General features: G+C 41.3%; 1 protein-coding gene across 7 annotated transcripts in view; it reads right to left on the bottom strand.

Moving 5' to 3' along the window:
* Window positions 1-243: 243 nt before the first annotated feature.
* The window catches only part of ADAMTS6 (ADAM metallopeptidase with thrombospondin type 1 motif 6), a 259,454-nt gene continuing 247,222 nt past the window's right edge, over window positions 244-12,475 (bottom strand). For all 7 annotated transcript variants that reach the window (XR_002125140.1, XM_019652413.1, XM_019652415.1 and 4 more), the window contains one exon: window positions 244-3,384. Coding sequence is in view for 6 of the 7 variants with exons in the window: in XM_019652413.1 (XP_019507958.1) it covers window positions 3,275-3,384 (110 nt within the window). In the remaining variant the exon portion in view is untranslated. The remainder of the gene's footprint in view (window positions 3,385-12,475) is intronic.

A 12,475-nucleotide genomic window follows, 5' to 3' on the forward strand; every position in this document is an offset into this window, starting at 1 on the left:
GGGATATAGCCTCCCTACCCCCAAATGGTCCAAAGCCCTTGCATTTAGATATCACATATAGATCTCATCTCTGGGGAGAGTAATAAGGATGCAGCAAATTAACTCAATCCTGGCTAGTACCTGGAAAATCTAGATAATGTACATGTGGTAATCCAAGAGATAGATCCCACCTATTGCAAGTTCAACACCAGCTTTTCAGAGAATAGACAACTTCCATCTGAATCGTTTTTACAAGCTGAATTTTTATTTTTACTAAATTATCTATGTTAAAAAAAAATCTGTGCCTGGTGTGGAATTTCACTCCATCAAGTGTTATAATGACTTTTCATTTTCATTACAAGCAGGAGAATGAAGGACAAGTGTTAGGAAACATGGCAATAAATTAGAATATAATTTACAAAAGCCAAAAAAAAAAAGTAACAGTGTACCACATTAATACTGAGTATAAAATAATAAGCAACAACTAATCACAATAATACAAAGGTAATTTCGTTCTGTATTATGAAGGATACCTATGTGACATTCACTCAAATAAAAATATTCCGAATGAAATGGACTGTTTGGGGAGTCATATGTGTCTCAAGAGGTTCAATAAGTTGGGTACATCTACCTTTTGGTTTTTGGCAGGCCTGTATGCCAGTAGCAGGTACTGCTCTCAGCCATGGGTCCAGCTTCCTTGGGGTTCCCTAAGTAGTTGATACGGTTCACTACTTTTGGAGGGCCTGGCACCCTGGCTCGGTCTCCGCTGATGATCTATGGTCACTATTTCGGAAAACAGCGTCAGGCAGCCATGTAGTTGGCTACAAAATAGCAGCGGTATTGTGATATGCTGTGGAATGTGATTTGTTCTTCCCCACTCAGGTTGAAATTCAGGGCCTATCTGAAGATGTTTGGTCCTGCTACACTCTGTGCTTGGTTCCTTGTGCAAAGGTCATCTGATGCTGCCCCCGGGAGCTTGCACACCCCTGAGGGACACTGGCTGCCCTCCTCCTCCAGCACTAGCACCAGCACCAGCACCGGGCTGCATGGTGCCCAGGGGGACGGCCCTCGCAATGTTAGTTTCCAGGTGAGGTAACAAACAGCCGTTAGTAATGTGAGAAATCTTCTTCAAATAAAGACATGAGCTGATATTTATGTTGCAGGAAAGCAGATCCTGATAGCAAACCTATTGCTAAAATGCCACAGAAACCACCCATCTTTTGTTTATTTCACCAGGTCACATTAGCACCAAGTTAACTGCTCTTTGCAAAGCACCAATGGAATTCAGTGCTGGGGTTGCCTTCCCTTTACTGAGTGGCTAAGATGGCACTTGCAGCGGGCTGGGCTTCTGAGGGCAGCAGAGAGAGGGCTCCTGGCAACAACTCTCATGCATCAATAGCTCTCTCTGGAAGGATCAGGGACATGAGTCGTGGGTGGAGAGAAAGCAAGTGATGAGACATAGATGACCATGACTGAGAGCGCCGAAGAACATCCTGTGCTGACTCTCAACAGAAAGCCTGAAGTTTAGGCTGGTTTTTAAAATCTGCGAGTCTCTCTCTTCCTTTCGGAAAAATCCTAACTGTCCACATTAGGTCATGGTATATGTGATGCACCTGACGTGGAGTTTCAGAGCACAGGGATGGATTTAAGCCAAACACTCTTTCACTGCAAGGAGTATCTTTACAAAGTAGCCAGTTGGTTTGAGTTTGAGGTGTTGGCATAGCATGGTGGACTCACGTGTAGGGCACAAAGCACATTCACTGAGAGCCTGCTGCAAGCTACAAGTGTTCAAGTACAGAATATTAACAAGTACCCTCTTTTGTTCTCCTTCTTTTTAAAAAATCTCACTGTCAGATTTTTTGATGAGCATGATGTGAAACTTGTGGATAGGAAAACTATGAGCTAGTCAATTTAATTTAGGTGAATTTGATGCTAGAATTTGACTTGCCCAAGAAACTGGGTTTCACATTTAATTGCCATTCAGAGTATCCATAAAAAGTATAAAATACTTGGTTGAGTGACTATTAAAATTAGGCTTGATGATCTTTAGTCGTCAGGAGTTTTTCTTCTTTGGTTGTTATCCCTTGCCTACTTTAAAACTCACAGAAATAGCACACTTATGTGCAAGCACACTCACCTACCCATACACTCAAAAGCGCCCGCACACACACACATACTTGCTCTCATATAAATAAATGCCCTTCTGCCATATCAAAGAAGGGACATCTGGAACCCATCGTAATTGTCAGCAAAAGGGTCTGTCTAGTTGTCACTGAGCCAGTCTATCATTTGCATGGAATTGTCTCAGTGAGCTCCACGTGCACGCAGCCAGCCAGTGGGGCAGGAGCCCTTCTGTGGTTGGTGTAGATGTAAACACGAGTGAGTTGGGGCGACTCGAATATAAGCTGAGGCATCCTGTGTGGTGGCAGCAAAGGGCCTGGTCCTTCAGTCTCTACTGTACCCCAGGTCTGACTTCTGCCTGAAACCGAAATGGTTTTCTCTTAAAGTTTTAATGGAAATCTCAGCTTTACTCGCACAATGGCAAGTTGGCCGCAGTCTCGCAGCACGGGATTTATAGACTCGCACAGCTGCAGTAACTGATGCACTGCTTCGAACTAAGTCCTTCATTGTTGTTCAGTTTAATATAGTTTATATATGGCTCACAGCAGTGTTCAGAAAAGGGGGGGTCATTCCTAAGGAAATTAAGTAGGAGGAAGAAAAATAATACGAACTTTCATTACTTTTGATTTATAATTGCTCCTTAAATTACAGTTCAAAGCCCGTTTTAGAATTTAAATGGTGGTGCCGTTGTCGTGAGATAAAGTATAGTAAATATTTTTAAGCTATGACTTAAGATTTCTGAATCTTCTTTACTTCCATAGTTGACCAAGTCATAACAGCTACATTTTAAACAGTTTTAAATACAAATGGATTCAGTGTCATTGCTAAGTCTATAATAAAAATTATCTTAATGGTCCAAGGAGGTAAACAGGCTATTGGATTTACTCGAAAGAACACAAACGTTCCACAGTAAGCAAGTCTCCCTGTGTTGTTTGGATCTCTCCAATCTGGCATCCCCTCCTAATAACTGTGTCCAGCACTTTGGATCAATAAATCCTACTTCACAGAAGTTAAAATAATATTGAAATCCTGTCAGCGAAGGCTGACCAGTGGTTACGTTTTCCACAGGGTAATGCATCTGCAAGGACATCGATCCTCTTCTTCTGGGTGGCTCTCTGTGATGGACGCGTTTCCACAATGAAGTGACAAGTCTCTCTCTCCGGCTTTCCATGGGTCAGTGTCCTTGGCAGGTCTTACAACACATCTGTCTGAAGTATGCTCGACTGCAGAACTTGAACTTCAGCACCAGTGGGCAATAAGCCACTTTGTTCACATCTTTGCACTCTAATGAATGGGGGCAGAAAATGGAAGACAATCAGAGGCGCGTAAACAAGCACATACACAAGCCCATGAGCCCGGCTGTTCGGCGAGGACCTCCCCTCGTGCCAGTTCACCTCGGCTCTCACGTCCATGTGGTTTGTGTTTTTGTTTTTAAGCGTACCCTGTCTGGTACAGCCTACCAGAAACATTATTTGATATATTTTAACACAAATTAAAAAAAAAAAAGGTTGCAAGGCTTTTCTCCCACACTTTGTAAGTATGGGGCATGCCCACCGTGTCTTGAAAGAATTACCATTTGTTGGGATAAATGATCACTTTAGACAGCTTGGAAACATGAGTCATTTTTCTTACAGCGCTTTTATTGCTTCTTTCTCAAGGGTTATTTTATTCAGCAGTGCAAGGTTATCCAAAATCAAACATGAGTTGCATTGTTTGATACCAAAGTACGCGTCTCAGGAGAGTGTGTGCATCTGTGAGGCGTAGGGATGGGCCTGGGTGAATGAAAGGATTGCTGACAGCGGCCTAGATTCAGCAACTACATGAGACAAAGGGAAAACTTGGAGGGGTTGGCCTCAAATGGCAGCAGTCTGTGGGTTATGGAAACATGTAGAAATGTCTTTTTTTAATTTGGAAGTGAGACATGGCCTCCTTTTTTCCTATGTGTACTTTCTCCTCAATGCTAGAATTGCCGCAGTTGAAGTCTGCAGTTCTTGCAGCCAGAAGGTGAATACATGATTCTTTCTCCATCTCCCCCTGAGGCTGGTTGCAGAAGATGGGGTGGAGGGGCCAGTGTAGAGAGGGACACAGGCCTCTGATTTTCAGCAATACCCACCACCCCAATATAACCCACTGCTGCTAAGAGTGAGATTCTTCTCCAGTCCTCAGGTCACTTTTATCTGGGGATTTTAAAATACTTTGTAGACCTAGTAATTAAATTTCCATATGCCACCCAGAATCAAAGTTCCACCCTCATTTTTCCAGGTGGTTCTATTGAAGCATCCTGGGTAAATTGTTTCAGGTAATTAGAATCAGGCAGCGTTCTGTGTAACAGAACAGTGCTGTGGATGGTGTTGTTTGCTTGTTTATTTGCTTGGTTTTGGAAATCCACTAAAGTTCTAAGAAGTCCCGTACACGGTACACGAGCCATACGATAAACTTGGAAAATTAAATGCAAAAAAATGGGTAAGTTTACAGTTCTTATTATTGAAAAGTAAGCTAACAATCTTATTGATCTCACTTTCAAGGGTCTTTCACTGAAAGACTTAAAATTTTAAACTGTAACCCTCAACCCTCTGAAAATACAAGTCCTGCCACCATCAAATCCCATACTCGAGATATGATTTACTAAGAGAATAATAGCTGGAAATTTGAATAGAAACTTTCCACACTAGGCATCTCAATAAATGTCACTTTTGGCTGAAAGAAGGTAGGAAAGACATGAAAATGTTCTTTAAACTTTTAGCTAAAATAAAGAAATCAGATGATATTTGGTCCAACAAGTTTGAATTTGAGGTGAAATGATCTCCACGTATTTTAATTTAGAGGTCACCTTTTTTTTTTCTTTTCTTCTCTGTCATGACCAGTAAAGTAACCGAAAAAAGTTGAGACTAAGAATATTTTTGTGGGAAAAAAAAGTTTCAGCAGTTGTAACCAAGAGAGATATAGTGTCACAGTAAAGCAGCTATTAAAATGCTGAGAAAAGCTGGCACAGTTGCACTCATCTTTAATCCCAAATCACCATCGTAATGGGCCGCCCGCCCGAGGAGACTACCGCTCTCAGCCTTCGGCAACAGGGCTTGGTGAGGCTGCTTGAAGCACAAAATACACTTTGGCTCTGGCCTTCTTTGCCAAAATATAAAAATGATTTAGTTGATAAACAGATAGAGGAGGACTGCTTGTTTTAATAGTACAAGGAAATAAAATTAGAAGCCAGACTGCCTGGGTTTAATCCTAGCTTTATCATTTACTAACTTTATGAGTCTGAACAAACCGCTTAACCTCTCTGTGTCTAAGTTTCCTCATCTGTAAATAGGGATGAGAGTTCCCACCCTCATAAGGAGCACGAATATCCTATGTTACCACCTAGAGTATAGAAAGTGTAGGGTATTGAATTATTAGGAGCACTATTAGTTACTATACCTCTTACCCACCTGATGACTGCGAGTTGTGCTCTGAACTTCTCAATGAGGATGCAATATTCAGATTACTGCTGAGAAAATGCTGTCATATAGACACAAGTCAGTTTGCAGACAAAACAAAGAAGAATATGTCCTGGGAATATATACAACTTTACTGGGAGACCCATTACTCCATTTTTGGAAGAGTTGCTGAACGAGGAAAATTCCGAGATGAGCAAAATACACACAAATTCACAGATTTTCCTTTTAGATTTAGACTTTGGAATCTACTTAAATAATAGATAATAAATAATGAATAAAATTAAAATAAATTGTTCCTCTCTCCACCACATTCGGGCCATTACAAATATAAATCCTCGGGGGTTCGGCTCCGTGGGTGGGAGCTGGAAATGAGAAGGGTCAGGTTGGAGGCCAGGCCCCAGGGGGTCCCTCTGTGAACTTCCCAATACCTCCGTTAATTCCCAACTACCTTAATTCTGACTAACTTGATGGAAAGCAGGGAGCTGTTCGGGTCCTGGGAGCAGCGTCAAGCTTAGGAAGGAGGTAGGGGCTGCTTAAGAGCGTGCAGGGACCTGCCTGCGTGCGCAGCGCAGCTCAGTGGGAGAGCAGCAGGGCTGCAGTCAAACAGGCCTGGGGTGAATTCTGGTGCTGCCTCTTCCCTACGTTTGTTTGTCCTCGGCCAAGTTATGTCACCTCTCTAAACCACAGTCTCTTCATCTGTGAAATGAAGACAGTGGTAAGACCTGCTCATAGGATGCTGTGAGGCTCACATGCGATGCCTATCAGGCACATGCCGTGGCACCCAGCATGGAGGAAGCACTCAGTTTACTGGTTCTTGTTATTATTGTCACCAACCCATCTGCCTGTGAGAACTACCATCGTGTATTGTTTCTCTGGGGTCCACATCAAAACGTAGATAGGCTCTTAGGAAGGGTTACACAACGGCACACATAAGCAAATGAACAGAGAGAGGCTAAGTTATGATAGGGTGCGGGTGGGGAGAGGCCTGGAGGAAAATCCGGGGCGGGGGTTGCCAACGCTCAGACATGGGCCTTGATGAGATGCTAACATGGTGACTCCTGGGCTGTACAAGGACACTCAGCCTTGATGGAGTGTCGTGGGCTCTCACAAAGGAGGAGGCCCGAGGAATATGCTGGTCCCACTTCCTGGTTTTGCCTTCTAGGGACTGCCCAACAGGAAGAGTCAGTCATGGAACTGATGAAAATCTATTCACCAAAGAAGGTCAACCGTGGCTGGCCTTTCATTCTCAGTCTTTTAACTCTACAAGAGCTTAATCTAGTAGCAATAACATTAAAATTTACCAAATGCCTCCTATGTACCAGGCACTGCCTTAGGCAGCTTCACATATTTATATATTTAATCCTTTTAAATATATGAAACACCAGCTTTACATAGACGGCAAAACAGAAGCTCAAAAAGGTTACGAAACTCATGCTGGGTCACACAGCTAGTTGGTGTGAGAACTGGGACCAGAACTCAGGTTTGTCTGACTCCAAAACCACTCTATTCTGGCAGCATTCCTAGAATCTAAATGAAAAAGGGCTTCTGCCTGTTGATGCTTCTGTGCTCTTGGCTGATACCACTGATGATGATAAGTCAACCGTTAGGTGCATCATTACCAGGAGATTTGCTCTGCCACCTCAGAGAAGGGGAAAATGTGTTTTGAAAAGAGGGTTTCTAGTTCACGGGCATTCACAACAACCGGAATACTTTTCCTCAGCTATACCTTACTCCTTAAATTTTGTAAAATTACAAGAGTGAAAGGCGATTTTAGACACACCAGGAAGTTTTAAAGCTCCATTATTACCAAAAGCTAAATGTAATCTTAAAAATATTAGTACAAGTTTTAAATGATATTAATACATTTGGCCCATCTGTCACCTTTTTAGCTTAGCTAGAGAGGATGGACTTGTTGAGCATTTGGACTGACTCCTTGATATTTTGCAGATGTAGTTGAGAGGCCTTCATTATAAAACTTATCATTCATTAGTCTGCCTTATCCTCCAAGCCCATTAAAAATATGAGAGTCTTTTCACTCCCACCCTTGAGCCAATACAAGCACAGCATACATTGGTAATGAAGCCATTGTTGAAAAGTTGTGCATCAATTAAACCACATTTCCCCACTGAAATCAAAACAATGACAGAAATGTTCTGTTTTAATTTCTAAATGATCTTCAGTTGGCATTGATTTCTAGCAAATGTCTAAAAATGAGAAGTTTCTCTATACCTAAAATACATAATCTGCAAATAAGCTGATCTATTAAAAGGAATCCTTTAGTTCAAGTAGAATCTTTTTGTAATATAATCTCTCTGTAATTTATCTATTGTGAAGATTTGGTCTTTGCTATCATATTTTCTTCATGCAGATATACTTATGTCTACTGCTTTTTAAGTAGTGGAATCTGAGCCAGGAGGGTCAAGGATTTTTAGATGAAGGAGTCTGATTTTCTCTTCTACTATCATCATGTACCAGCTAAGTACTCTCCTGGGAAAAAAACTGAAAAGACACTCTTTCTACCTTTTTTTTCTTATGAAGCTATTGGAAGGGCAAGAGGTCCTTATTGTGTGGTTTCTAGGAGATGTTTTGTGGACCTAACTAGTCTCTCCTTGTTTTACACCCCTTCTCCCCCCTTGAAAATAAAGTTTTACTTTACCCGAGGTCAGGGACTTCTGGTGGGAATTACAATTTGTGGAGTATCCCTAAATTCTTCTCAGGGAGACTTGGGAATACATTAAGGGCTGAAAGCCAGCCCCTGAGCCCTGTGGTGGGAACTAGACCCCTTCTTAGAATCTTAGGTAACTTGCCAGGTATGCTGGAGTGGGTCTCAGTGGTAATCTGGGCTTTGGTAGAGTTGAATGATAAAATCAGACAACCTGTTTCATAGGCAACACATGACTCTACTTATCATTGATGTTCCAATGGGGTTTTCCCCAGGTGCTTTACATTAATCTTTCAAAATCCAGACCTAGAAGACGTGATTTCAAAATACTCATCCTGAACAGAGGCTTATTAATTTAGAATGCAGTTGGATTCAGAATCATTGTGACTTTGATGGGTTGACTTAGTCCAAGGAGCATAAGAGCAACTCCTGAAATGCAGTGCTCTTGTATTGAATGCATAAACCGTTGCAAAGCCCGCCTTAATTATATCCTTGGAGTGAGCTGGGACACACAGGGACATACTCTTCCATGGCTGGGTTGGACCACTCAGCATCTTTCTTTGGAGAATGCATGCCCTCTGTGCCTGAAGCCTTTTATGAAGTTTGGAGGAAGAACACAGTGAATGGAGTTATGACTGAAGCACCTACGGTTCTATCTTTTGGATTACAAAAGTACAACCAGCTGTGCCTCTGTCAAGCTGCCCACGGACATGCAGCCTGGGGAGAAGGGAGATGGCAAAGGCTGAGCGTTTGCATGTGTGGTACAGGCGGCGATGTGAACTCAGCGTACTTTTCCCAATAAAATTGTGCTGGAGCCCTGGATATTTTACATATGCAGATTGGAAAAGGATAAAACAAGGTCCGCTTTGGAAGTCGACATTATTCATTGCAATGGGAACAGTACACTAACTTTTTATCCTCGAAGCAAGGTGATATCAATGGTGGAACTTTATTCTGATTTCATCTCACCATGAATTAAGCCTCTCCTTTCTCTTTGCTTTCTATGCTTCCTCATACCTGGTCTTATTCCCTAGGTGCCACCTACTTTCAACCTCAAGGTAGTGTGATCCCTACACACCTCCAGAGTTCCCTCCAAACCATACAGCCAGGAATGTGAACCTGGATGCTAAAGGGGGATTATGAGCTCTTTAAAATGGCAAAGAAAAAAAAACCCTGGTCTTCCACCACTCATTGAAATCAAAGAGTTCACCTTCACCATTCCTTTCACTGATTTTAATACACTGGATGCCATTTAAAAACCCAAATTGCGCAGCTGTTTTGTTCCAGGGATTTGATAGATTTCCGGAGCTGCCCAGGCTTTCTCAGAGTCATTTACTTGAGGGACATTGAGAACGACCAAAGCCACCACTAGCCAGGCTGGTAAACTAATGTACACTAATCACGCCTTTCCTGGGTTGGTGACCAGCTCATGGCACAGCATGAATCATTACCTGGCAGCAATAAATACTAGATGACAGAGTGCCTTGTGCTACTGAGAAGCTGAAAAGACTCACCATATAAACTACAAGAGAACCTGAAACTGCATGAAGATGAATAAAATGGCATTTGGGATAGAATTTCAGGTGAGGTTGAGTAGGCTAGTCCCAGCTGCCAGATGTACTTTAAAAAATTACTCTGAGTAGTATTTCAAATGCAGTGATACCCAGCGTGTCTATAATTCACTCTCAGCAGCAATGCAGTGTAACCATCATCAGTGGCAATCTGTCAAGATCAAGCCTATAAGGCTTTAACTCTTAGCGGAAGGCTTTCAGGAATAAAAAACTAAAGCAGATGTGGAACATGGCAGATTTTATCTCCCTTCATCCTCCTATTTCCTTTCCACTATTTACTTTTAATTTTGTGATGCTCCACTTCTGGTTTTCTTTCTCTTATTATCCTTTGTTGCCTTAACCTCTCTCCATTTCTTCAATCTCTCTCCATTATTTATTTTTATTTTTAAAAATCTTATTCAAATTCTATTATTGTATTATGGGTTTGGAGGACAAATGTGCTTAATTTCCCAACGGGTGGGTGCCTAACTTCCTTATCATGATTACTATCACAATTAATGATTAAATTTGAAACTTGGGAGTCATACTGAACACCTCCATGTCTCTCATCCCCATATCTAATTGTGCATCAGGTTTTTATTCTCCTTTTCATTGTCTTCTCTTTTTTCCAGTTCATTACCCTCCTTTTGATTCCTACTATATCTGCCTTCATTCAATACTTCATCATCTCAAGCCTTGACGCTTTGAACAACTTTCTAACTCTTCTCCCTCACAAGGTTGCCCTCCCTCTACCCCTTTCCACTCCTGCCATCTTTAGCATATCACTCCCCAATTTCCTTCACTCGATTCCTAGAAGATAGGGTGCTAACTTCCTTCTATGGCATACAGGATTCTATAAAACCAAGTCCCTGTCTCTCTCTTTAGCCTCATTTCCACTGCTTGCTCATCTGCCAATCCATGGCAGGCATATTGAACCATCTTTACAGTGCCACGACTGCACACATTTCTCTTCTGCCAAGAATGTTCACTATCTCAATGTATTCTTGGCCGACTGTTTGTAATTTCCAGTGCCCTGCTCAAGCCTGCCTTCTCCACAATGCCTCTGATTACCCCCTCTGCTGTGCACTCATGGTAGCTTCTTTTACACCTTGTTACACTACTGCTCATATTGTGATAATTATTTGTTTGCATGTTGCCACCTTTACTAAATTGTGCTCCATTGGAGGACAGGGACATTGTCGTACTCCTTTCATAGTCTCAGTGCCTGGCACATGGTAGGAATGTTTGCTAAGTAAATGAATTAATGGTTGGATAAATGGAGCACATGATTTAAAAACCATCACCTTGAGGGATGGACAAATATGAATGATGTAAAGCAACTTCAGCAAAATGTTAATGCTAGAATCCAGATGGTGTGTGCTCATTGTAAAATTCTTTTAACTGTGCTGTATGTCTAAACTTTTTATTATTTTCATAATAAAATGTTAGGAGAGGAACCATTTCCTAAACTTTGGTAGTTAAAAACAAGTCTCAAAGTTCTATCATTGGGGCCTATTTTACCCATAGAGACCCCACTAAAATACTGTATTTTAAATCCCAAGAGATCTCCTACCCGTCTTGCTTGGGATAGAGCTGAACTATTGGGTTGTCGGAAAAGTCATGACGTATTTTTTTCTATGTTTTTCGTTGCAAAAGTGCATCATGACTTTTCCAACAACCCAATAGTTTCTCAGGAGCCTGTACATTCAGGGAAACCTGATTCTGCTGGGGAAAGTGGGTCCTCTTCTACCTTCTACATTAACCAGAACCTATTTCTTCCAGGACTGCTGGACTCTCTTCCCAACTGTCCCTTAGTAAGAGGCATTTATCTCTCCCCGATCTGATCCCCAGAAGCTGTGTCAGGTCACTCTCACCTGACTTTTACGCAAGAGCCCCTTCTCCTTTGAAATTCATGTTATCTGCCCATTTTTATCTCTATGAATAACAATTTATGATTCAACTCTAGTATTTCATCCACTTTTCCCAGGGTGCACACTGAGTTTTTCCAACTACACATTCGGGCCTGCTCTCAGACCATTTAGTCGGTGAAGCTTGCCTTCATCCAAAGGGTTAAAGCCATTGTTCCTTCATTTGGGTCCTCTTAGCATTTGTGTAAACTGCTCCACATAACACATTCCACCTTCCTTCTTTTTTTCAAAGTATCTTCTCCGTAAGGCTATGAACTCATAAATGTATTTGAGTTTTCCATAGTGAGAGTATTGTGAGTGATAAAGTCCTTTGTCTCTGATCCACGAGTTTTATGACTTTCTGTCAGCACCCACATGCAGAGTAAGTAACCAGTATTAGCTTACAAGTAAACTCTCACAACCTGTACGACTCCTAATAAGTGTTATTAAAGTTGTGATTCTGAATTAATGTAGGGTAAGGCTATACTTATTTGAAAGAATAAATTACAGAATAAGTATATTGTGTTGAGACTCAGATATAAAAACCAGACCATTTGCAAAGAAGCAAAGTTTCTACATCCTGTCATACAAAATGATTAGTCTTCCTAAAATAAAATTCCCATGGAAACTTTAAAAATAAGATTTAAAGAAAATTCTTCAAACTAGACAAATCCAGTCAAAAGGAATAGATCTCTTTGTAAAAGGTTTATGAGCATATCATTTTCATTTGAAAAATAATAAATTATATGCAGGTTAGTTATTTATTTTTGTTTAATTTTGTTTTTTTAAGGAGAGCCCTAGAGCTGGGTTTCTTAC

This window comes from Hipposideros armiger, unplaced genomic scaffold, assembly GCF_001890085.2.
Source record: "Hipposideros armiger isolate ML-2016 unplaced genomic scaffold, ASM189008v1 scaffold_179, whole genome shotgun sequence".
NCBI lineage: Eukaryota > Metazoa > Chordata > Mammalia > Chiroptera > Hipposideridae > Hipposideros > Hipposideros armiger.